At 44.0% G+C, this 27,392-nt stretch overlaps 1 protein-coding gene across 1 annotated transcript in view; it reads right to left on the reverse strand.

Moving 5' to 3' along the window:
* Positions 1-27,392, reverse strand: part of ARID1A (AT-rich interaction domain 1A) — a 101,882-nt gene that overhangs the window by 14,176 nt on the left and 60,314 nt on the right. The window contains exons 5-11 of the mRNA XM_048499798.1: positions 11,942-12,182; positions 10,736-10,825; positions 9,655-9,822; positions 8,407-8,725; positions 6,488-6,633; positions 6,285-6,394; positions 257-466 (exon numbers count right to left, since the gene is read on the reverse strand). Of these exons, the coding sequence (XP_048355755.1) occupies positions 257-466; positions 6,285-6,394; positions 6,488-6,633; positions 8,407-8,725; positions 9,655-9,822; positions 10,736-10,825; positions 11,942-12,182 (1,284 nt within the window). The remainder of the gene's footprint in view (positions 1-256; positions 467-6,284; positions 6,395-6,487; positions 6,634-8,406; positions 8,726-9,654; positions 9,823-10,735; positions 10,826-11,941; positions 12,183-27,392) is intronic.

Below are 27,392 nucleotides of genomic sequence, written 5' to 3' on the forward strand. Positions count from 1 at the left end.
CTGGGGCTATCCAGGTCAGGCCCAGGCTGGATGAAGGTATAGAAATAAACGGCACAAACCACATTACAAACAGCAATGGCCCTCTTCAACTTAAGAAACTTTTAATGACCAGGAAAACATGAATTGAGGTATGGAAACATTCATCAGATTCTAGTTCAGAATCTACATGTAGTTGTGTACCCTCCTAAGAGCGTCCCAGAAAAAGGCTACTAGCCATATGAATAGATACATCCCTCATTTAAGTCTGATCACTTACTTGAGTTAGTCCTCCAATTTCTTTCACTGAGACATAGAGCCGATACAGGTCTAGCGGTTTCCGGCCCACAGCTGGAAGATTGGTCATGCCCATTGCTTTCTCTTCCGTGAAGGACAAATAGCGATCTACCCACATCTTCCTCTCTGGCTCACCACCCAGCTCGTATAGCTTAGTAATCTTCTCATTTGTGGTAGTGGAGGAGCTGGATTTCTGTAACAGAGGGAAAGGGTGCTAGATAATCACACAGCAATGAAAGTGTTCACACATAACTTCTGAATGGCCATCCTGCCAGGATCGTCTCACGAGGCAGAGAAAAAAAATTTGAGAAAATTAAAAGCTTTGATCATCCTACACTGCATTACACAGCGGCTTCGGTTCAAAGATACTGTGGAAAAATGGCAGTGACCAGAAAATGTTATATTGGGATCTATAATGCAATATGTACTTAATATAATGGTGGGCAGGTATCTTTTTATGTTGTAGTCTCAACTATTTTCTACTATTCTTTTTTTCTGATTGCTTAATATACTATGAAAAATAATTTTAAAAAGAAAACGAAGAAAAATGGGAGGACATCTTAACCTTTATGAGTACCAGTTATACCCTCATTGCAAACAGAGTTATGTTCACACTTACACCTCTCAATGTATAATCTTGGTTTAAGCAACTTTTTTGGAAATAGAAATAAAAATCTACCTCAGAAAATATGTTTGAGCTACTTAGCTTTCCAGATTGTAGCAAACTGCTGCACCCGAAGGGGGCTGAACCCTGAAAGGTAGGCATCATCACACTGCACAGGATGCTTTTGCCCTGTGCAGAGAATTCACCAATCACATGGAGTGAGGCCAACATGCCCAAGCCTGCTTTCCACCCCATGTGATCAGTTAACACAAGTTCGGAATGGGGGTATCGATAACACCTCAACTCTCACTCAGGTCCAGGTCTTCAGACCTCCTACCTTTCAAAAGAGTTGATCGACCCTTGTGATATTATCCCTCTTAGGTACCTTAGTTAATACCACCAAAGTCCATACTGAGGTATTTTCAACTATCGTTAGATGAATGACTCCAAAACTCGGCATACAGTAGGACGATTCGGCTTGCATTCGGGCCGAATTCAAGCCACATGAGTGCAAGCTGAATCCGAATCCATTTGAATGCCTGAATCCGAATTGCGATTCGGGCATTCAAATGGATTCGGGGGTGTTTAAAGGGAACCTTGCTCTCTTCAATCACCCCCCCCCCCATCCATGCGGAAGGGGGTGGATTTAAAGGGAGCTCTGGGCTCCCTTTATGTGGAAATTGTTGCTGTTTAGAATTGGCAGTCGTTCAGGCCAGGGATCTTTAAATAAGCGTTTCTCTCCCTTCAGAATGGCATGGGGGCATTTGTTCAGGTCAGGATCTTTAAAGATCCCTGGTCTGAACTAATGCCCCCATGCCATGCCAAAGGGAGAGAAACGCTTGTTGCCAAGCCCCATGCATGCCAAAAGGAGAGAAGGGAAGAGAAACACTGGTTGGTTGGTTGGATGGATGGATGGATGGATGGATGGATGGATGGATGGATGGATGGATGGATGGATGGATGGATGGATGGATGGATGGATGGATAGATAGATAGATAGATAGATAGATAGATAGATAGATAGATAGATAGATAGATAGATAGATAGATAAATAAATGCTGGCTGGAGGAAGGAAGGGAGAGAGAGAATCTGGGGACAGAAATGATGGCTGGAAGAGAGAGAATCTGGTGGAATTCTGGGGGTGCCTGTCATGGACATATTTTATAAGCTAGCAGCACCAACATTTCAGGGTATCTTCAGGAGACACTCCAAATTATACCACTGAGATGATGCCCTCATCCCTCATTGTTTCCATCGGGAGTTAATAGGAGATGGGGGCTACCCCTTTTGAGGGTCCATAACTTTGGATTCCCTGAATCAAATTTCCCCAAACCTGGGTGGTATCATCAGGAGAGTCTCCAGAAGATACCCTGAAAGTTTGGTGCCGCTAGCTTAAACTGTGTCCCCTACAGGCCAAAAAAGGAAAAAACCTTAACAATGCCAAAAAATGCTACCGAACCCGAATTTTCAGGGATTCAGCTGATTCGGCTATACCAATAATTTTACAGCCAAATCAAGCTGAATCCGAATTTTCCTGAATTTTTCAATATTGCTCAAATATACATATCTATAAAACCTGCCCTGAAACTGAAAAAAGACCACAGCAACGAAATCACTCAGAGTAATAAAGCTTCGCCCTGATGGGATAAGACAGGTCCATTTGATCCAGGGGTGTACCGCCCATGGGGACATGTCCCTAGGCACACACCATTTTGTCAGGTGAGGGGGTGCTGGGTGCTGGCCAGGTCCCTGAGCCTGGCCTCTCCCAAGGTGCAGTGACCCTGCCGGTGGCTGGTGGTTCCCTCCGTGCCAGGGTGCCGCTCACCGGCTGAGCTGTTTGCTGTGGCCACAGGCCAGCTCCCGCCCCCCCTAAGGGAGGCCGGGGAGGGCAGGAGCTGGCCTGCTGCTGCAGCATCTGCCTGGGCCACCAAGCTCCGCTTCCCAGTCTTCCCGCAGGCTTGCTTTTCAACTATTGTTAGATGAATGACTGCCGAGCCTGCCCCCCTTTCCTCTCTGCAGGCCGGCTTCTGCCCTCCTCAGGCCCTGGCGAGGATAGGAGCTGGCCTGCAGGGAGGCTGGGGGGAGCTCAGCGGTGGGTAGCCCAGGTGGGTGCTGCGGCCTGCTCTTGCAGTTCCCATCCAAGCCTCCTCTGAGCAGCCCCATCTGCCTGCTAGCTCCCACAAGTGGGGCATGGGGGGGGGCGCTCAGGGAGCCGGTCATGCCCCTGGGCACCATTTAGGACCGGCACACCACTGATTTGATCCACATCTGAAATATTCAGTCTTCCTGGTGGATTCTGCACTTTGAACAGACTCTCCTAGGTAAGGGGAAATGCCTATTTTGTTTTGAAGTCATCATCTTCTAAACAACAGCCCAGTTGCCTGAATGTGTGCTTCAAAGACAAGTGTAGTCATAACAGGCACAAGGCCTTTCCCCACATCAGTCTCCTTTTATTAATTCACAATTCTTTCGCACTTGGAGTTGCAGCAGTTTTCAGGCAGAAGGCTTCAGACATGCCAGGCAATCAAAGTCCAAGGCCAGTTTTCAGTCTAAAGGGATCACGCTTATTTGAAAGAGGGATGAAAAACAATCCCTGTCTAGCCTAGTGAAAAACTCAGGAGAGATCAATGAAACCATCTTGCTTAGCTTTGCTAGTATTTTGCTTCGAGGAAGTTTGAAGGACAGAGGGAAGAAATCTTTGAAACAGGATTTCTGTAACAGAAGGAAGGAGGTACCTTGTTGTGCAGAGCAGCAGCCCTGAATTTTAGAGATAGTATAACATTTCATTAAAATCACCCTACTGTTCTACCTTTTTGTCCCTGAAACACACACTGGAACCTTATAAGCTTTCTGACATGATGATTACATACCATCTACTGACCTACTGGACCCTGCTGACTATATTTTGAGACCAGATCCCATAAGAACGGGTTTGGATCCATGAACTCTCCATGTGTGGAATATTTGCTTTTGGAAAGACCAAGTTCATTACCATTAGGTTTCCTTTTTGAAGTAGGAGTCAGTTTCTCTCTGAGAACAATAGTCACTAAAAAAAATTACATCTCCTGCTTGAGAAAAGCAGAAGAATGTCTTAGCATGGGTTCCTCACTTCAGATTAACTGCATCATTTGCAATCAGTGCAATCTTATTTTAGAAGTCTTCTGCTGCAGGACAGTAAGGAATAGACCCTGCATGCTTCTCACGAGGAAAATGCAGGAGTCCTTGAATTGTTTTCTGCCATTAAAGTATTTAACCACATAGGACACTTTAGTCTTCAGAAGATGCAGCCCCAATTTCTACCAATTTTCCACTCTCCCACGGCAGACCCCAAGTTTGTCCTTTATACTACTGCAACGGACTCAGTGGGTTGCAGAATAGTATAGCAGGAAATCCAAGCTTTGCAAGAGAGATTCATGGATCACTGGTTACAGACCGTTTTATTTAATAAAACCTTAGCTACATTCTAGCTGCGACCGAACCCAAAGTTGTATCCAACAAGCTGTAAACACTGACAGATGAAATGGAAATAGAAATCACTGCTGCTGGTCACTGAAGTAAGACTTCTAAACTGGCACCGTAGCAGATCTTCAGGTTTTCTCCCCTAATATTCTTGGACAAGTCAAGCCAGCCAAGCAAGCGAATGAACAATTCCTGATGCTGACTTAAGCAGCTAAGTTGCTGCTATTGTCAAACACCGAGGCAATCAAATCTCCAAGAGTCGATGCTTTACAGATGTCAGAAAAAACTGAAGTAATGTGTAATTCCCTTATCAAATTAACACTCGAGAGTTGCTAACAGTCCTTGGGAAAAAATAAGTCTCTACTCAGGAACAGTGAAATGAAGCCAGAGGACTGAAAAGTTTGTCAGCCAGGTGTAGCACACCATGCACCCATACCATGGGATTCAGTACAGCAAGCTCTGTGCAGGATCAGATCATTTTGGGCTGGCAAAGGTATATTTTTAAGACTGTGCATGGGCACATGCTCCCTGCCCTATCCTAAGCAAATGCCTTGATCCAACCTTTAACAGCAGGTAAGCATTACAGTGTAATCAAAATATAAATCTACAACATTAACGCTAACCAGGAATCTCAAGCAATCAGGATAAAAAGCAATCCATGTCCATAAGAGATCCTTCACTAATCCTATGTTTGCTCTGTGATGCAACATTGTAACTCAGGATGGAATAGAATTTTGTGGCAAATAAGGAATGTCCTAAAAGGGATCGAAGGACAATCTCTTGATAAGTCATAAGAACGAGCAAGTTGCCAGTGTTTTGCCTGTATGGCATGGCATGGCATGCCAGCACAGATGCCAAAAAGATTTTTAATTTTAATTTTTTAGAAAAGGTCAGAGACTTAAGAAAGAAGCAAACCCTGCAAGTGGGGTCCTGGCTAGAGCAGGCAGGGAACAGACCTGCCTTCAACCAGATCTAGAAGCCTTTTTCATAAGCCCTGCCAGTAAGGAAGTAGTGTAAGCCTCTCATTGAGACCAATCACCACATGGAGAAAACTGAAATTCAACCCTAAAATATGCATTAAGTCCTTTGCGCTCACAACGATTTAAGATTCTGGCACTACTGTCTGTCATTCGGACGCTCCTGGGTTTAATTCTAAAGAGAAAGACTTAAGCTGACTTCCATTACTGCAAAGGCAGTAAGTTAGAGGTAACATGTACTTCACTTTTCCATACGTAAGAATCTGAAATGAATGCTTAAGACACTTCATTGTTGTAGAGTTCAGCTATGCTCTGAGGTTGCTCAAACAAGCAAGCCATCTGGGAACTGTGCAAAATTGCCAGAACAGCTCTTCAAAAGGCCGTTTCAATGGGGAAGGAAGAGTAGAGAGAAAGAAAGAAGGGGGAAATACTCACTTATTGCATAACCCAACCACATAAACAGATAATATGTTGACAAACGGGAAGTCCCAACCAACAGGCTAGGCGCCTGGCCGCACCAGCCTGCTGCTCCCAAGGAGGCTTCCCAGGAGGTATGAAATGCAAAAAAGCTCCCCCCGCCCCCGGAAGACCCCATTGGACTTAAGTCCGAAACCCCGGCTGCTGGCACAATGGGATCAATGGCCAGGAGGAAGATGACTAATGCCGACTCCTCCCCCGCCACACCCCCAGACCACAACCACTATGCAAGCAGCGGAGGGGGTGTAAAGATGCTGGCACCGCATCCCACTGCCAGGGAAGGCTGCAGGGACCCCCAGCCAGTAGATTCACCCCTCTGCCAGGGCAAGTGCCCCAAGCCGGCAAATCCACTGACATAGCCCAGTGTCACTCCCACCGGTGGATTTACCCCCTCTCCTTTGGAGGGCTCTGTAAGGCTAACAATAATAATACTTGATCATCAATATATTGTCGAAGGCATGAGAATTGCTTCCCCCCATTTTTTTCCTTTTACCTTTGACTTGGATTCAGATTTTGGTGTCCCATCTGATTTATTGTTCATTTTGGCTGCAGGTGTGAGCTTGACATCCCCAAGTCCCATCATCTCAGGACTCGCAGCCATCCCTTGAAGAATCAAAATTATAGTCATCATTAGCATGTTTACCAATGCACTGTTATACAAACCAAGCCTCTTGGTGGAGGGCTGGCTGGACTTACCTGCAGAATTGTTGGCCATGTTTCCACCCATTGAATAAGGTGGGCCCTGCGGATTGAGCATGCCAGCCATACTGTTGATTCCTTGGCCATATGGAGGTCCAGTGCCCATCATTCCACCTTGGCTTATATTGGGGTAACCAGATGGCCTAAGAACAACAAGATATATTAGCAATATAAAAAAATGCAGCTCTGTATACTGCTGTTGTTGTGAGTCTGGACAACTGCTAAAGCAACTCTGGGGCTTTTTCCACCTGGATACACATTTTTTTCTGGTTATAACTCTCTGCAGATACTGCTTAAGATTGGAGGTCTTAAGCTAATATTAAGCTATTAGATTAATATTAAGCTAATAGCTTAATATTATTATTAAGCTCCAAAGCTAATATTACTTATTGTACTTCTGACCTTGTGTCCTATTACATGGGAGTTGGGAAAAGTCAGACCTATTGCAGAAAGCCACAACTTCTCCACACTTATCAGAACTCAAACCTCAACAGTCCCCTACAATCTGTCTCACCCAAAAATCAAAGTAACATTTTAACTTCAGTCGCCACATGCTGGATCATCTTTGTTATATAATGCATTCTAAAACAAAGACAGTCCAGCATGTGGCGAATGAAGCTACAATTTTATTTTGATCTTTTGGCAAGACAGAGTGTAGCCTCTCTCTCTTTTTCTGCAAGTCTCCTTATTCTGTGTAAACAGCTTGTTCAGTATTATGCATTTATTAATTAAACCATTTATAACCTTGCCTTTGTAGGTCAAGGCAGCTTACAATTCCAAATTTTAAAAACATATGAAGTACAATAAAAATGGCAGTAACTCATCCAATGCCTGTAGCCCACATCCTATTAACAGTCCTAGCAAATAAAATGACTGTATTGCACTCCCTAAAAACTGTAAGATGGCACTCTCCGAACCTCCAAACAGCCCATTCCACAGGGTTGGATCTACAATCTTAAAGCACAGGCTCTGGTAGATGCCAGATAGGCCACCTTAAATGGAGGAAATAGCCTATAAGGGGGAAAGCTAAAATAATAATTGGCACATGGAGATATATGGACAAGATTTTTTTTTTTACAATCTGGGGGCCCTAGGTCATGAAGAGCTTTAATAGTTACAACCTTCGTGTGAACTTAGAAACAAACTGGCAACCACCTGTTTAAAAACAGGTGAGATGTCTTCTCATCAGCTACCCCTTGACAGCAGTAGTAGTAGGGCTGTTACATTCTGAGCCACTGCAGTCTTCAAGATCAGTCTGACACAGTGTGGGTTAAATAGTCCAGAATAAACTGTATTAGTCGGTACTACTGAAAACAGACCTCCCTTCTCACTTTGCAGGAGACAACCAAAGCAGTGTTTATTTCATTGCCTCTTCCAGATAAAAGTTGGGTTGGAATAGAGAGACTGATCTCTCAAAAAAAAAATTACGAGGGCAGAGAGTAGACAACAACATCCAACAAACCTCTTCTAATAAATGAACCAAAAGCTCTCCAAATGGCAGGTGCTAAGAATTATTAAGAAAGATACCCTGAGAAGTCAACTGACAGGAGGGCCAACACTTCCTCCATTTGCCTTGTTGCACACTACCTAGGACTGCTGTTTGCAACTGCACTTGCCCTCATGACAATGGGAAGTGCTGAAGGCTCGCCAGCCACAACATCTGAAACATTTTGACACGTTTGGATCTTAAAGGCCTTCTTTCTATTCTCTTTTTCGTACCCTAGACGATAATGAGGCCTACTAACCCTTGCATGTTTTCCTTGTTTTGAATAGGGAGGGCTGGCAAAGTTTTATTCAGAACTTTGGGAAGTTTGGTATGACATACTTCAAGAACCACAACAGGCAAGTTCTGTTTCAGTCGGGAAAAAACTGATAATGTAGAAACTATATACCAAACAAGCCCCCCAGTTGCTTACCTATTCTGGATTGAGTTGGTGGCAGCAGCATGCATAGCAGCGGCAGCAGCTTGTTGTGCTTTCGGGTTCATGCCACCTGGAGGAGGACACATTCCAGTCCCTACCTGGGGAGGCATATTTGCCATGTTGGGTCCATAGGGCCTGTTCCCCATAGCAGCGTGGCTTATTCTTCCTGGAGGAAGCCCAGGATAGGGAGGGACACCAGTCTGACCATGGATCTGGCTTCCTGCTCCCATTGGGTTTAGGCTTCCCCCCATTCCTGGGTTGGGATAATTTGCATTGGGCATAGCATTGTAGTTTGGCTGCCTGGGATAGCCACCTACGGGGAAAAAGTGGCAAGGTATTAGCAAGACAGAAAGATGTTATGCTTTAAAAGTTCAGCCTTTGTGTTAAGAAACACAGATAAGGAAGAACATCTGATTGCCCCTTGGCATAAAAGTCATAACATTAATATCTATGTATTGTCGAAGGCTTTCACGGCCGGAATCACTGGGGTGCTGTGTGGTTTCCAGGCTGTATGGCCGTGTTCTAGCAGCATTCTCTCCTGACGTTTTGCCTGCATCTGTGGCTGGATCCTTTGAAGATGCCAGCCACAAATGCAGGCGAAACGTCAGGAGAGAATGCTGCTAGAACATGGCCATACAGCCCGGAAACCACACAGCACCCCATTAATATCTATGCTAGCCCATTCTCACTTCAACTTGGATATGGGATATCTTGCCACAAAACAGTACCAAATATTATGCTGCATCATCTCATTATGACTGAGCAGACTATTACTGTTCTCAGAAACTGTTCTGACTCACAAAGCTTTACCAGTATGGAAGACCATAGCCAATAACTGAAGTTCTTACCACAGTGGCTAGGTAAGCGAGGTAAGAGATCAAACCTCAAAACTACTGATCACAAAAGGCATACAACACTCTGCAGGGCACAGAAACCGCCACTTAACTGTCTCTGGTTCCTAAATTTTCAAAAAGAGCTTCCTCAAAACAATTTAAAAGCTTGGTCATATATTTTATTTTGAATTAAGCCCAGGTTCATCAGTTCTCAGGTTCAGAAAATGTGTATGCCTTGCCTCCTTCCCTTTGTTCAAACCTCACATATGGGCAAAAATAGGAAAGCGTACAACTTCCAGATCAGGAAACAAACTTTTCACATTCCTGGGCATGCAGATGCTTTCTCCCCAACTACTGGGCAAGATATGCTTGCTCACACAAGTTAATAACAGAAGATTAATACCCTCACCTTGTGGCCCGTATTGACCTCCCTGAGGTCCATAACTGCCCATGGAATTTTGTTGATAAGGCGCCATCCCGGCATGCATTTGTCCTCCAGAAGACTGACGTGGCGATAAGGCGGACCCAGGCTGAGGGGAATTATACGGGGGCATCTGTGGATTCCTCTGTATGTAACCTAAGAATCATCATTTCAAACGGGACTGTTATAAAAGTCGTACAGAAGTGAGCTCCGTATTTAAAAACCAAATGTACATACATACACACAGAGCACTCCAAAAGCATTAATTTCTATACAAACTTCTCACTGATGTTCTCATTAAAAACTTTCAACACGACTGCTTTAATGACAATTCTAATATGGTCATTTTCTTCTCACATTAAAAAAACCACACAGACTGTATTTTCACTGCTGCTGTAAGAATTATTTTATGCTCAGCACCATATGCCAGCATCCAGTGAACCCAGGGGCAAGAAAAAAATACTGAATAGCGCCCTCTCAATAACCTTCCCATGCTCAGAAAGAAAACGAGATTCTTCCATATTGTTCAAAGGAAGTTTTAAAGGAACTCTCTGAAATTTAGTGCTCAACATAAAGGTGCGCCCTCTGATACATTTCATGCACTCTATCCATATAAAACCCTTTGCCTAATACCCAATTGGCAAGCAACAGCAACAGCTTGGGCTCGACTTCCAGATTTTGCTCTGGTGCTAAAACAGTAAAAGGTAACTTCCGAGTTCCCGACTTCCCTCTTAGCAGCTGTCTGAGAGAGTTCACTTTACACAAACAAGTATCTTCTAGAAGACAACTACAATCTGTTATGTAGTTTAACTTGGATAAAGGTGGAAGATGTTCCCACGTAATAGTTCTTTCACCCCCTCCCTCCACCCAGAACATAAGAAATGTGTGTTTTCAAAGAGCAGATTTGGTATTAAGGATGGCCCTAATTTCCTATTTGGTGTTTTACACACATATCAATTGTTTTATATGGAACAGAGCTCTACAAGTCCAATGCCCAACTTTCATTTTAAAATATATATATATATTTAAGAAGTCATACCAAATGGCATAACCTTCATGGCACACACACCTCTATCTGGGGCTATGGTTGACTGGTTCATGGAAGGATGTAAGATGCTATCCGACTGGCCGCTGGGTGGTCGAGAGGGCATCTGGGTGCCTGCATCACAAGAAAGAAACAAGTCTGCTATAAGAACACACTTTCCACATAAATAGTTCTATACCCCACTATCACCTCTGTGCTAGAAAAGCTCAAAGGGAAGACTCTGCAGGAAAATTATATAAGGCAAACACTCTAATTTGGATTTATAGTCTGCTTTACCCTAAGGCTGAGGACAAGGAACAAGGTTCTCCTGGAGGTCGAGGTCATCTTGCAAGGGTGCTTCCTCACCCCTCTTCCAGAGAGGCAGGAAAAGGTTTTGTGTCACTTCCTGTTTGGTGACCGGACTCCATTTCTCCAGTATTTTTCCTGCCTCTTAGGGAAAGCATGTTTTTTTTGGGACTCCTTACTTTTCTTCTAATTTTTTAAATCTCTTTGGAGTTACAGATTTTGTTTGTCTCTCCCCGTTTGTCTCACTGCCTGTCTGTGCGTAGCAGAGAGGCAGAGTAGGGGAAGGAATTCAGCTTCTAGCCTACCAAGAAAAGGCCTCTTCACAGTGAGTATCCAATGGTCCATTTTACAGGCCTGAATAGCATACTGCAGAGATAACTTGTTACCGTTCCCCTTTACAAAAGCAAATCACAGGGTGACAAGGGTGAAAGGCACTGGGCAGTATCTTATCACCTGTGTGAGGGCATACAATTTTTCCATGTTTTGCTGGAACACTTGAGACTGTCAGAGTGGCATAGTGATTAGAGTTGGACTAGGAGACCCAGATTCAAATCCCCATTATGCCATAGAAACTTGCTGGGTGGCCTGCTACACATTTTCAGCTTAACCTACTCCACAAGGATGTTATGAGAATAAAATGGGAGAAGCGAATCATGTAAGCTGCTGTCTCTCGACACTCCTGCATCCCCTAACCTACCCAGTTGTTCCTCCATGTGTTAGAAAAAGCCACAGCAAAGGAGAGAAGCACGGAAGGATTAACTGAACCTTACACACACACAGTGGTAAGATGCTACCAACTAACATGTCCAAGACCACCCAAGAAGTAAAAAGAGGGTTTGAAACCCTCTGAATGACGCACCGTCCCATTATTCCCAACTCCCTGAGAGAAGTTTCAAGTAAGGACAGCAAAAGCCACATAAGAGATCTTTTAAAAGAACTTTTAACCTGGCACTGCAGCAGGAGAGAGTGGGCCAGAACGTGACTGCGCGACACTAGCAGGAGATCCAACAGGCGATGGCGAAGGTCCTCTGATGCCTGGCAAATGAGGAGAGGTATGCGGAGAGAAAGGAGACTGAGCTGGGTTGCTCTGCTCTCCCTGACTACTGGAAATCCCTGATGTGCTGACGCCAGGACTCAGTGCTCCTTCTGTACCCATGGGCAGATCATCTATCGAGCCAGAGAGATCCTACAGAACACACAGAGCAGGAGGAGAAGGTAAAAAGGAGATCACTATTCAAGTGTACTCACTGAGTTTAACATATTCTCATTTTTAAAAAAACAATGTTGCACTTACCTGTAACTGTTGTTCCTCGAGTGGTCTTCTGTGCAGGCGCGGGACTGTGCAGGCATGCTGCGGAGAAGGACTTTCTAAAGCTTTCTAGAAGATACATTGTAGAAGGAGTGCTCCCCATCACATGTTCCCCTGTCTCACACTGGTGGTTTCTGCCCAAATGAACATGTGATGGAGGCAGGGAGACAGCTTATCCCTCAGTTCTCCCTTTGCTGCCATGGAGAGGCCATGAGGTGTGAAGCAAGTTAGCCGGTAGCAGGGAAAGGAGGGAGGGGTGCAGACCTGCACAGAAGGCCACTCGATGAACAATAGTTACAGGTAAATGCAACACTGTTTTCATCATCATCATCATGGTCTCTGTGCAGTCCCGCATGGCAGATTAGCAAGCTCACTTAACAAGAGGTGGGCAACAGCTGATTAGAAAAAGAGTGACTGAAGTACAGCTTTTCTCCCAGCTGTCTCATTCCTGAAATCCACATCAATGGAATAGTGTTTGACAAAGGTTGAGGGGGTGGCCCAGGTTGCGGCTCTGCAGATGTCCTTGCGGAACACCTTCAGAAGGAATGCTGTGGAAGATGCCTTGGGCGAGTGAGCGTTCAGAAGAGCCAGGCATTCTGCCTGTGCCTCAGTTTATGCCAGTCTTATAGCTGAGACCATTCCATCTGGATAACGTCTGGGAAGATGGTGCCTTTCCCTTTTTGGGACAACTGCAGCAAATTAACAAACTGTGTTTCTTCCTAAAGTGATTTGTACAATTCAAATAAAAAAGAAGAGCTCTTCAAATGTCTAGTGAATGGAATGTTTGTTCTGCCAATGAAGTCAAGGATGGGAAGAACACTGGTAGAGTGATGTCTTGGACTAGGTGTAAGTGGAAGACTACCACACTGGGGTGTAAGACTTGTCTGCATGAAACTTAAAGAAAGGAAGGTCAGAGATCAAGGCTCGTATCCCCCCCACCCTGCAGCCTGATATAAAAGCTACCAAAAAGCCAGTCTTGAATGACAATAAAGACACTTCAGAAATGGTCATAGGTTCAAAAGGTTTCTACATAAGTCCTGTCAACACTAATGATAAACTCCACTGGGGTACAGGAGGCGTTACTGGTGAGTACAGATTGAGGAGCCTCTTCAGAAACTTCTTTGATTGGGATGTCAAGAACACAGATAAAACCACTTATACTATTATGACATGCAGAGACTGCAGCTAGGTGAACCCTGAAGGATGAGATTGCCAGACCAATGTTTTTGAGTGACAAAAGGTAGTCAAAATCTGAAATAAGGGACATAACTCTGGATCGAAGCCATTCTGAATTGCCCAATTAGAAAACTTCCTCCACTTAGCAACATAAGATTTTTGTGATGCCAGTTTGCGAGACACAATCAAAACCTTTGATACTCTGTTCTAACTTGTGAACCTCTCTAATGGCGCCTTTACTCTGAAGCTCTGAGGCTTCCTGACATAACAAAAGTGTAGAGGGTGACAAAGCATCCAGTAAATATGTGAAACAATTTAAAGTGTAAATAATATTCAACATTTATTATACTCAATACCCATTGATCCTGGGTAATAATGGTGCAAGCATGGCTAAAACAAGTCAATCTGTTTAAAAAACTGACGTCCAAATCTAGTCCCCGTTGTTGATCACAGGGTGATTGTGATGGCAACTTTCCTCTATGCCTATTGATACACTTTCCCTGTTGTTGGTTATAAACAGACCTCAATTGCTGATGATGATAATGTGCATTCTGGTACACAGACACCTGGTGCTTATGCAATATGCCCTATAAGTGTCCCAGTAAATATCTTCATTTAAAAGGAGCAGTCAAAGCTGGGATAATATCCAACGATTTAGCTGTGATTTTTGTTTTTACAGATTCTGTCTGCTCACTGAAAATATCTTTTCCCCTAAAATGAGAGATCTTCCAACTTGGTTCTAGTATCTGGAATAAGGGCAGAAGATCTAAGCCAGGAATGTCTTCTCAAGACAATACTAGAACCCATAGACCTACTGCAGCAGTCAGTACTACGACTAGCAGCATTAAGTTGCTATTTTCCTCACTTTTGGCTCTCAGTGAGGATAACCTTGGCTAGAGGCTGCTTTTCCTCTGGAAGGCTGTTTGTGTACTGTGCAGTCTTGTTCCAGAGGAACACTTGATAATGTCCCATTATTGCAGTGAATTTGGACACTTTTAGGGCCAAAGTTCTTGATGAATAGATCTTTCTGCCTATCATGCCCAATTTTCATCCTTCTTTGTCCATGGCGGAAGAATGTATGCTCCCTTTGTGTCTGAACGGGAAGGCCTCAGAGGCAAGTGAGTTTGCCTGTGGATGATGAAACAAGTATTCACAGACACCATCTTTGATCTTGTGGAGATGTTCAATATTCTGATCTGATGCTTGTATTGGAGGCTTGGCCCATGTTGTTTGAACAATGTTACACATGTCCTGAATTAGGGTCAGGTTACTGGACCTCTATCTGGAACACAAAGGATATCCATTATAGGATCAGCAAGTTTGGTGTCAGCAATATTCCTGGTTCAATGCCTTTGCCATCCTTGTAATTTGCTCTGAATGCAATTACAAATGCAAATTTCAAAGGGGAAATTGTTGCCACATTCCCTACTACATCTTCTGGGGGTGGAAGTGAAGTGGTCTCAGATACACTTTCAGATTCCTGTTCAAAAGTATCTTCCAACTCTGACAGATGATCAGTGTGTTGGGATGATGTTGTTTGTGTCTTTGACTGCTGCTTACAGCGTTTTGTTGAAGTCTGTGGGACATATGGGACAAACCACAGTAGGATATCCCCTCATCTCCATTGCATGGGAACATTTGTGGGGCTTGGACCCAGAACCACTGCAGAAGGTAGCCTGTAAAAAATACACCTGACAACTTTTCTTGTGACTCTGATGTATGCCTGGATGGCGCTGAAGGCATTGAAACCCCCAAAATTTCATTGTCTGAAGAGTGTGTCAATCTTGAGCGCCTCCCAATGACTGAAAGTATTCTACAGTAAGGGGGACAATCTAGGTGCCCTACTAGTAAACATGACTCTAAGGGAAGAGAGGCCATCCAGCTTTGAGGTGACAAAAACTGGCATGATGTATAAAATGCTTGCTGATTTCTGAGTGGAGATCTTTCTTGACAGCTAGGTGATGAACGAGATTAACCTCTTTTATGGTGCAGAGATAGAGATGTGTAGATCCTAACAGCTGACAGTCATTTTGGAAGCAACAGGGTCTGTTGGTGTCGATATAATGGAGACTGCTGTCCTTGAGGGGAAAGTCTCTTTTGGTATCGAATCAATGGAGACCCTCAGTATTGAGGCAATGAAGAGAAGGAGTCTGTTGACATTAAGGCGATTGACTCCTTTGGCACCAAGGGGATGGAAGATAGATCTCCAAGGAGAAGCTGAAGACGTATGTTTTACCTTTTTATTTGCCTTCTTAGACAGGGACTCAGATGCATCAAAACTGTAGTTTTGGCGGTGAGGGCAGAGAAAACTGATGGGAGTTTTTCCCTCCCTGTTTCTCAGTTGGCTTTCGTGCCTTTGGTTGAGAGTTTGTAGCCTTTAAGGCATTTTCCCACAGAGCCACCTTTAAACACACAGCCCTCTCATTCCAGGCTTTTGGCATCAGTGATTCACAGGCACTACATGCTCCCAAGTTATGTGTATCTTCCCCAAGCGAAACAGACATGAGTCATGACCATCATTCTGCATCATCTTTGTACCACATTCGGCACATTTTTAAAAACAAAACCATGTTTAGCGGACACACACCAAAAAACTCCAATGCCTGAGGTAAAAAACTAAGAAAGCTTCGGAAAATGTTCCTCTCCTCACAGCAGCAAAGAGAGAATTGAAGGATGCGTACTTTCCCCACTCCATCACACTCCTTTGGATGGGAAACATGCAAGGTGTGTGTGTGTGTGGGGGGGACTTATTCATAAATCTTCTAGAAAGCTTTGAAACGTACTTCTTTGCAGCAAGTCTGTGCAGAGACCATGATGATAAATATTTATTTACTTACTTCAATATTTGAGAGAAGGCGGATTTCAGATGTTTTGGTGTTAATGTATTTTTTGCCAGTATGCATGAATATGCAACTGCTTAAGTCCAACTGTTTACATTTGGTAGGCTGAAAATTTTTATTCATTGTTCCTCAAGGATTTTGCAAGTAGCAGTCACTAGAATAGCCACAGCAAACTGCCAGGTACAAGTCACCACTATTTTTTCCCCTGGTCATGTTTACAAGAACTCTAAATATTCCAGTCATCTTTGAAACTTTTATGGAGGACACAGTTAGCTGGCAAGAAACACTGCACCAAATAACCTGGTGGTCCAATTCCCATGATCAATTTTTAATAACAAATAAAAAAAATTAAAATCCTAAAAGAACATTATCTATAGTGACTTGCACCTAGAAATATTCTTCTTATAACCAGAAGTAACAAAAAAAAATTAAAGTCCTAGATTAACTGCAACTCAGTCTTGTAATTAGGGACTAAGAAACTGCTTAAGATAAACTCAAGGAACCCCTCAAGGTTTAAAACAGCCTTACTTTAGCAAAATTTACTCTACACCACAGAGCAAACAAATCTATTTCTTCGTTCTCATCTTTGTGAATTTGGCTGATCTTTTTAGTCAATCACTTCTGTCTTTTTTTTTTCCAGTGAAAGAGCTCAGATACTTTCACTGGAAAAAAATGATTACACACCGATTTTTACCGTGTCAACATGACATCCCATCCCCCAGTTCTTATACTAAGTTCTTTCATGAGTGCCCCTCTATTACACAAAACCAGTATTACTCCCTAAGATGAAAGCCATGCTTCCAATTTCCTCTTGATCCTGCTGGAGCCATTTTGTAAAGCATGCAAAGGTGACTCCATTTGCTTTTCCATTCTATACAGTGTCTCTGCCGTGATGGGCCAACCAGAATGGCACACCATGTTCCAAATAGGCTTCAATGCAACCAGTTCAAAAAATACCACCACAGCACAATGCATTTACAATAACCGAGGCTGCCCTGCCAGAACACTGCAGCAAAGAGGACAAGTTCACAAAACATCATGCAGCCAGAGAAAGCTTCTCGTATATACCCTAACTCTATTATACATAATTTGTTAGAAGATCCTGTTTTGCTGATGCTTTAGCAGATGGAGCCTGGCTAGAGGACAACTGAAAAGCACTTAGATGTTACATGGAAGTCATCAACTGCAAAGGAACATAACATAATATTGTCCATTCATTCCAAAATACAAAAGCAAATATCGTCACTGATCATACACAGTAGTAAGAAAATTGATCTTGTTAGTGGTGAAATTTTAAAAACGCTTTTTTGGGACGAAGCTCTGTTGAACAGACCAACGATTCTGGGTAGATCTGCTTAGGATTTTATAAATTTCCCAAACCCTACATCATCAGTTGTCACCAAGAAACGCTCTCCAGTGCAACTCACTTAGGAAATAATGGGTGCAATACAGATCGCTGTTGTCGCTGAAAGTTGGTTGTAGGCTGACCACTTCCTTCAAGGATATCAACGTTAGTTTCCCCAAAGAAAACATTTGCAATGAAAGATGCTTTTGAAAATCCTATAAACAGAACTATTACAAGATCCTATGATCTTTTTGAGGAGAACATGTGTGTTAGAAAACAATATTCTCAGTGTAAACTAACTATAAACCCTCTTTCACTAAAAACTAGGCCTGAGGCAATGTCCAGCATAGCTCTCACTGCTCTGTAACACTGACATCCAGGAATATTTGCCTGAATGAATCTATTTGACACTTTACTGTATTTCTCCATAGTATAAGCCTCATGGAAAAGGCCCATTGGGCACTTACTGTGAAGTGTCCTTATCAGGGGGACATCTTGCTGAGTGACTCCCACCATCTAATCAGGGAAGCAGGAAATGATTTTCTTGCTTCTTTCTCCCTGCGGGAGTCATCCTTGCCTCCGTTTCTGATCCTACTTTCTGTGACTCCGTAAGCAGTTCAATTAACTCTGTAACTACATCAATATCAATAACTTTTAATAACTGTAAAATTAGGTCTTGTAACTATAATCAGGGCAGTCATGAAAAGGAAGAATGAAAGATAACGAGAACGGTTACAGATCATAAGTATGATGATGACAATAGGAGGGTCAAGATGTCCCCCTATCCCAGTGGTGGCGAACCTTTGGCACTCCAGATGTTATGGACTACAATCCCATCAGCCCCTGCCAGCATGGCCAACTGACCATGCTGGAAGGGGCTGATGGGAATTGTAGTCCATAACATCTGGAGTGCCAAAGGTTCGCCACCACGGCCCTATCCTCTGATGAGAAGGACCCTTCATGGTATGTGCCCAATGGGCTGTTCTCATCTGAGGCAGAGGACATCTTCTCAGCGAGTTGGATGCAGGAGAGTCGGTGACAGAGACCTCCCCCCCTCCCCCACAGCAAAGAAGGCAAGGCTCACCACAGCGGCAAGGACAGGTACAAGCTGGTGGTAGGACTATGTTACTACATCGGATAGCCAGGAGCCGAATGGCAGAGAATTGGTGGCAGAGGTTTCCCCACAGTGGCAGACTAAGACTACTAATAAGAGCAGACATGGATCCTGCTGATGTGACTTATGCTGCCAGTGGGCAAGAACTGGATTTGAGCCTTTGCACTGATTACCATCGTGACTCCCAGCAGACCAGCAGCAATGGACTAAACAATGGGGGTTGGTGGCAGAAACCCCCAGTAAACTGGTCGAGGGAAACATTGGCCTTATTCGTTTCTGGGCTTTTGCACCATTGCTCTTTTTGCCGTTGCTTAACGTAGTTAGTTAGGAGTGTGGGCTATTAGGAGCAGTTTGCTCCTTTTGTATTTTGTTAGCTAGTTAGTTTTCCCCTATAAATGTATACGGTTAGGGAATGTAGTTAGCTTTTTCCTCTTAGTTGTCAGGAATGTAAGTCAGACGGACGTAGACACCCCTTTGGAGTAACTAGGTAGTGCGATCAGGTTGTTTTGTGCAGCAGTTATAGTTTACTGTAGACTAGTCTTAGTATTTATTAAGGCTGTAGCTTTTGTTTTATTGCTAATGTTATAGAGTTACGTATTACTGTTAATGTTATGGAGTTATGTATTGATAATGTTAATGTTATGTAGTATGTATTGATACGCTGGAAACGTATGTTGTGAATGTACTGATATATTGCTATTTGGTATTGTTTATGTATTGATATTTTGATATGCTGATGACTGCAAATTCTTATGTATTGTTATTACTATACTGTTAATATATTGTTTTGATGTTAATGTATCTAATAGTCTGGATTTAGTATGATGTATGTTGATGTGTATTAACGTAGTGCTGCTGTTATTGCTATTAATACATTGTCAGGTTTGTAGTCGCCATCTGAAATTTGACTTTATTTCAGTTTTATGTATTTATTAGTTATAATGTATTTTATTTACTTATGTTGTTAGCCGCCTTGAGCCCTTTGGGGATAGGGTGGGGTACAAATTAAAACTGAAATGAAATCTTGCTGGGACCTCCCCGGTCAGTATCCTTAAGAGGGTGGGTCACTGTCTCAAGTCTCCAGTAATGCCTGGAAAACCCTTCTGCCAAATGCAGAATCTCAGGGCTGGTAGGTATGAATCGTATAGAATCGTGTCAATGAGGAAATGGGAGGACCAAGTGGCAGCTTTGAACACTTCTTCAACTGAAGTCTGTCTTTTAAAGGTTTCATTAGCAGCTGTACCTCTGAGAGAGTGTGCCGTGATCCTTTGAGGGGTTCTTTCCCCATAGATGTGTAGGCCTCTGCTATGCAGGCTATTATTGTTTTGCCAATGGTAGGTTTGGATATTTTTGGACCCAGATTGGGAGGTGACACAGACATGAAGATCACTTCTGACTTCCTTATGGTTTCAATTCTACTGATGAAACATATTTGACAAGGAAATATATATGCTCCTGCAGGACTGGTGTAGTGGAAACACTCGCTTATTTAATTTTACCTCTGTTATTGAGATCCTTCGGCCAGCTTGGACACCCTGATGATTTGGGGGTAAACTATTTGCTTGCTGATAAGGATGACACAGTTTTGAACTGTGCTTATAAAATGCGGCAGGTTTTGATTGACAAATCTACTAGCAAAAGGGTATAACCTGTCATGATTTAGTTGATGCTGACTGCAAACCTACAGGGGAAGCCACAGGGGTGGAGAGCTTAAGAAACAGCTCTGTGAAGTCTGATCATTTAAAATATTATCTCCTAAGACTAATGGATGAAAGAAGGGAGGGCAAAACAATGTGCTGATGAAATCTCTCATTTTAAACGGTTTGGGCCACTTTTTTGCAACCTGAATGAACTTTACCATCAGGACTGCAGAGTCACCTGAGGTTTTATGGAGCGTAAGCGACAGATGCCTTCTGGGCCATTCTGGAGGGCACAAAAATGGCACAAGAAGTCGAATTTTTTTTAAAAAAACAACAAATTAAAGTGTTTCGGCCTTATGGCTAAGATCAAGTGTAATAAAAAGTGTATGTTGCACTGGAAGTGCCTGCAGGATTAAAAACAAACTGCCAAAGGATCAAACCAACAGGGCAGTTTAAGGGTCTCTTTCTTCCTTTTCAAACAGAGAAAAAACCTGAACTTTACAACTTCAGCCAAACAGAGCTCCCTCTTCCCTCAGAGCAGCCAATCATGGCATAAGAAGACAGGAGGTGCAAATCAACAGCAGTAACTCTGCCAGCATGAACACAGCATCTTGGGCTAGAGAATTTCCTCACGCGTTTCCAATGTGTTCTTATGCATTTTATTGCTCATCTGCCATGCAGATTAAAAAAAAATGGAGGAATTCCAAGTATTTCACACAGAAATCTCACACTCCAGGCTGGCTGCAACCCCAAAGCCTTCATTTCTTCACTTGAAATACTGCCCAGTGTTATTTTGGGATGTGACCTGATAGCGGAAGCCCACAGGGACTCCGAAACTATAACTGTTCCAGCTGCGATTGGTTGCCCAATCCAGCCTTGTGCCAGCAAGAGTTTGTTCATGCTGCTGGTGAAAAGGGAATCGGCTGCTAACACCACCTTTTCACACCACAACAAAACCATGCTTGAAATCAAACAGCTTCCAAAAGGGAGGGGGAAACAAGGCTGCCTCCGAGACAAAACTGGAAATCAAAATGTAAGCACAGGAAAAGGAAGCTGAAGTCATTTGTATTCGAATACACTACCAAACACACACACACACACCACACACCCGGTTTTTTAATAAATGTAACCAAAATCTTTCAGACCACAGCGTCTATTCTACATTAAAAGTTATCACATTCAGTTAAAATTATTAGATGAATGCAATGTTTTAGAACTTAAGGCTGTGTCGTAGCCCAAGCTTGCTCTCGTATTAGGGAGACCACAATGAACCCAGATGCAAAACTGGGGGGAGAGGGGTGTTGTGCCTCTATCTTTGGGTTCACAATGACTAATTCTTATATTAGAAAGAGGTGAGTGCACAAAGGGCCTCCAGATAGTCCACCAGAATTGACTTCAAATGGGCACCAAAGTTGGCATTTTAAATGCCAGTTAAGATTGGAAGAGGCAGAAGAGGCATTTATCCATTTTTATCTCTTTATTTATTAACAGCCTTGTTAGCTACTGCTTGCAAAAGTGTGGATTCCAGGTGGGGGCTCAGTTTGCTCCAGAATTTCTCACCATCCACAGCCCAGCTCTGCTTCCTCTGCTGTAAATGGCGAGACTGCTTTGGGCTAACCACGGGTGGGGGAACGCATCATTGCTGGCAGTACCACGAGACCATTGCAATAACAACAGGTCTCTTGGTGAAGGCTCACTGGAATGGGGGGGGGGGGTTCCCATCTGGTGCCGCCAGAGGGAGCCTAATGCAGGTAGGGCAAACCAACAGTGCTGTCTCCAAGGCGCAGAGGCGTGCTCCAGGTCTAGAAAGCATGACTCAGAACCCAGCTGAAGCGCAACAGATCCTGCCAGTCAAGCCATAATACCATGTGGCTCCCATAGCTCAGTTAACAGCTGCACCTGCAACCAGGAGCTGCAAGTCTGGGGAACCTTGGTATCATCACTGCCTTTGACAGCGTGGGGAGTTCTGGATAGGGCAGAAGCTGCTGGAGGCTGATGACAGTTCCTCACCTTGGAGCTGTAGAGCCATGTTCAACAGCTGCACAATGATCATCCTCTGAGTGATCTTCTTTTTTTGAAAACAGAGAACAATTTCCAAACTAGATCATGCAAATACACCTAAGAAATTCAACTTGGCACCTATGTTCAAGGAGACATGCAAACTTAGAAATTAACAGTGACTCAGTCCATCAGCTCTCCATTGATGCAATCCTGAACAGAGCTACACACTTCCTATGAATACCTGATTGGGACTGTGTTGTGTGTAGTGGTGGACTCTAATCTGCAGAATAGAGTTTGATTCCCCATCCTCTACATGAGAGGCAGGCGCTTATGTGTTGAACTGGATTTGTTTTCCCACTCCTACACATGAAGCCTGCTGGGTGACCTTGGGACTAATCATGGTTCTCTCAGAACTCTCTTGGCCCAACCTACCTTTCAAGGTATCTGTTGTGGGGAGAATAAGGGAAGGAGTATGTAAGCCACTTTGAGACTCCTTACAGGAGAGAAAGGAGGGATATAATTCCAAACTCTATTCTTCTTCTTCCAGTATTTTCCTCCTCTGTGCTCCAACCTGTACCTCTGCAGCTCCCACCACAAAAGCCCCCAGTCCCCACTACGCTCTCCACCTCTTTGCAAACAATCTTTGGAGTTTGTTGTTTATTATTTTAACATACAGCACTGACAACCTCAGCTTCCAAGTGTGCCTCTGCCAACTCCACTCTCAGCAAGAACCAAGCATAAACAGAGCTGTACTTTTAGATTCCTTCTTTAAAATGAACTCACAGCTTCTTCGTTAAGTTAAAAAAAAACGGCCCCTAGGATCTTTACAGAGTTAAGACTGCACAGATGACACTCTCTTGTAGTGGCAATTTCTCCACCACTGTACACACATGCACTTATCGTTTTCTTTTTAAATGTGTGCAAACAACAGAAGGATCTCAAGTAAAGATTCTGCATCTAGGTCTCTCCACTGACAGAGAAAAACTCTGCTTCTCTCTCCCTTCCAACGGGAGTTTAAGCCTCTCCACAGTATATCTGTGCTTCAGGACTGTAAACCTGGAACAGACAGAGGGTTTACTTGCTGGAAAAGAAAGCTAAAACTTCTTCCAGTCAGTTTAGACAAAACTGGCAGAAACTGCTTGCTGTATCTGCAGTGCAGGGAAGACGGGCTTGGGAAGGAGGCTCTGGAGGAGGAGGAGCCTGGCTTGTGTCACATGAGGAATTTAACTCTAATTGCAAAAAAACCCCATCTCAGCAAGTTAATGGGGGAGGGGGAGAGAGAAAGGGGCTCTCTTCCACTGTCGTGGTGAAACCGAATACAGAAAGAGGGAAGAGCTGCTGGTTTTACCACACTCCTTCAACTAGAAACCTTGGGGGGAAAAAACAACAGAGAGGGGGAAAGCAAGCTCTGGGTACTGCAGCAGCCATTGATTTCTCAACAGAGGTCGATACTCCACTCCCACAGAACTGCTCAGTAGGCACGTTAATCACATCCCCGGCTTCTGTTCAACGTCGGTCCACCTTTCCTTTCCCCACCCCCCTTCCAGTTCCTTTTAAAGAAATGCCTGATGGAAAAGAAAAAACCCCTCAAAGAACCAATGGTGAAAAGAAGGCAGTTGTGCTGTGTGTCTTCCTTGTATTCCTTTTAAAGGGGGGATGCAAAAAGCTTGGAGTTGGGAGAAGCAAGGAGGGGAAAAAAGAACCATGATTCATGTCCTCATCAAAATGTCGCTGAGAGAAAAAGCCACACAAGGCAAGAGAGCTAGCATTCTCCTCCTCCTCCTCCTCCATGGGGAAAGCTGGATATGGATCTTTCCTGCAAGCAACCACCCTCCAAACGCTACTTGCTGGTTAACCCTTCAAGGGGACTCTGCATTTTAAACTGCAAAATGTCAGTAACTGGAGAGACCTGAACAGAACGTAGCAATTCTAAGGACTGGACTGTTCTACCAACAGCACCACTTAAGCAAGCTGGCCGGCCTTCTGTGACCTACCGACAAAGCCTCAAGTCCGAGTCACTCCTGCCTTGCCGCTGGGCTGGGAGAAGCACTGCCACCACCAATCAGAGAAGGAAGAAAGGAGGCCTGCCTCAATCTGGGCAAACCACCTCAACTTCTGGCTGCCCCATACCAAGATGAACAGGAAGCATCTATGAAGGGCATATGAAAAGGAACATAGCTAGCCCCATTGCACTGAGTTTCTCTGCCCCTCCCCCCGCTACCAAACACCAGCATGTTTGGGGCTGGGAAAGGACACATGGCATCTACCTGGCAGCCTTTACCTGCACTGCCTACTTCCTGTCAGCCACGTGCCAAAATAACCAGGAAACCTTCCAACAAAGGGACAACTGAGGCACAGTTCCCTACTGCCATGTATGCATCATCTCCTCCCCCTCCCCCACACCCTCCCCCAGGCGCCACTGTTTCACATGCAGGGATGTTCACTGCACATTTGACGTTGGTCAATATTAACACATCTGTGTAGTAACCCAAAGGCACCTGTAGTAACCCAAAGGCACCTGTGAGCTCCCAAAGGCACCTGGTGGGCCACTGCGAGTAGCAGAGAGCTGGACTAGATGGACTTTGGTCTGATCCAGCTGGCTTGTTCTTATGTTCTTATGTTCTTAACTGCATTCTAGAGTATCCCGTTCTTGTCTCCATCTTCCGCACTTCCAATCACACAGAGAAAGCAGCACATTCAGATCCCCTCACTCACCTCATTCTACCCCAATCCATTCAACACCACAGACTACACTCTGGATCTCATATCAGTGTGGTTTGTCACTGCCCCAATGCATGCTAAATGTGAGGGAGGCCATGTTTTGAGTTGCAAGGAACTTAGGAGGAATTCAGGGCAAGAAGTAGCATAACTCGGGAACAATTAAAAGGAAAGCTATTAAATAAATGATCTTCTGCCCGATTTTTTTTGCTGCAACTTTTCTATTTTAAAAATGCAATTCTCACTAGCATGGTCAAAGCAATGGTGTTTTTTTTTCAAAGTTGCTTAAACAAAGCAACGGGATGCCAGACTAGTGCCTCCATCTTCCTTTCATGAACTGCAAAATATACTGTCTATAACAGATAAGACATTGACAGTCTGCATTTGCTGCGCAATATAATGAAAATACTGACTGTGGACAGTAGGTAGATGTGTGGAGGCAGAATGTGGCACAGGATTTAGCCCTTTGGGTTGAAGGACTAAACCACAATTGTACATTTCCCTCCCAAGGCAATGCTACAGTTGTTCCCCAAATTCAGCAATATGCAACACACAGCCCCATCTTTAGAATCCAGGATCACTATGAAAGAATTTTCAGGGGAACAAAAGTGGTAATGCCTACTCCAACACTTCATGGGAGAACAGCGGAGGATTCAATGACTCTGCCCTACTCAGTAGACAGTAGTACCTCCTAGAAACACAAAACATGACAAGTGCGCACTGATCTCAATGGGAGGTGAAGTTGAGACAGTTCCAACCCCCAAATTTTCCACCATGCATTTAAGAACTATACAGAGTACATTAATCCCTCCTGTGAGTATTTGCTATACATATTTATTCACTCAATTGGTTCTAACGCCCCACCCCTCCCTCCCTATGCATGCTTGTAGTGGTTTCCAACATGACTCCTCAAATACAGTGAATAAAATAATCATACAGAACAGCAGATTGTATGGGAATCAATCTTAAACTTCTTAAACTTAAATCTTAAACTTCAAAAAAGAAAAGAGACAGGGAAGCTAATGAAGAATGGATACCGTTGCTGTTCTCGCTGTATGTCTGGTGGGACAGCTCTGTCTTACAGACCCTGTAGAACTGTGTAAGATCCAACAGGATTTGGCCTCATTGGAGAGAGCATTGCCTCAGGTAAGGGTCAGAGCAAACCAGGTTCTGAGTCAAGCTTCATATTCTTTAGGACAGGGACCACCAGAAAATTATTTGCCAAGAAAATTGTTTCCAGCATTTTGCACCAGCTGGAACTCTCTTTGGGGGAGTACTGGATGAGGAAGTCTCACAGATATGACAGTCCCAGACCATTATGGGCTTTGAAGGTTGCCACCATAAACATGAACCTGATTTGGTACTCCACCCTAGCCAATGCTGTTTATGGTGCCCAAGATGGATGTGGGCTCTCTGTGGCATCCCAATTAGGACCTAGGCAGCTGCATTTTGCACCAGCTGGAAGTTTCTGCAACACTTTCAAGGGCAGTTCTCATAAGAGTGAGTTACAGAGGCCTAGCCTTGAGGTGACTGTTGTGTGCATCACTGTGGCTAGGTCAGCGTGGGACAGGTAGGGTGCCAGTTATCTGACCTGGCATAGATTTAAAAAGCAGTTTAGCCATGTTTGCGATTTGGGCCTTCATCGAAACAGAGGCATCCAGTATCAAGCTCAGACTACTGTTGGAGAGCTTAGGCGTCATTTGCAGTCCATCAAGAGCCAGGAATTGGCATCCCAACCCTGCCCCTCCCTAGCCCAACCACAGGACGGCCAACTTACTGGATTTAATTTCAACTGGCTCTGTTTCCTCCATCTCACCACAGACTCCAAACAACAGGCCAACATATCTTGGGTAGCACAATAGATACAGCTGAATATCATCAGAATACTGGTGACAGCCCTGTCCAAATCTCTGGACCAACTGTACAAGAGTGCATATAGATGTTAATTAACATTGGACAAAGGATTCCTCCCTGAGGCACTCCACACACCAATTAATGGCATGCTGACGTTCCCTCCCCCAATGCTACTCTCTGTCCCCAACTCTTGAGAAAAGAGACCAGCTATTGTAAGGCTGCCCCCCATATACAAGTGGTGGCAAGAAGGTGAGCCAAAAGCTCCTGATCGACTGTCAAATGCTACTGTGAGATCAAGAAATAACAGTAGTGCTGACCTGTCTTGATCCAGTTACCTCTATAGATCATCCATGAATGCAACCAAAGTTGTCTCCATTTTGTGCTCAGGTCAGAAACCAG

The sequence above is a fragment of the Sphaerodactylus townsendi genome, linkage group LG06, assembly GCF_021028975.2.
Source record: "Sphaerodactylus townsendi isolate TG3544 linkage group LG06, MPM_Stown_v2.3, whole genome shotgun sequence".
NCBI lineage: Eukaryota > Metazoa > Chordata > Lepidosauria > Squamata > Sphaerodactylidae > Sphaerodactylus > Sphaerodactylus townsendi.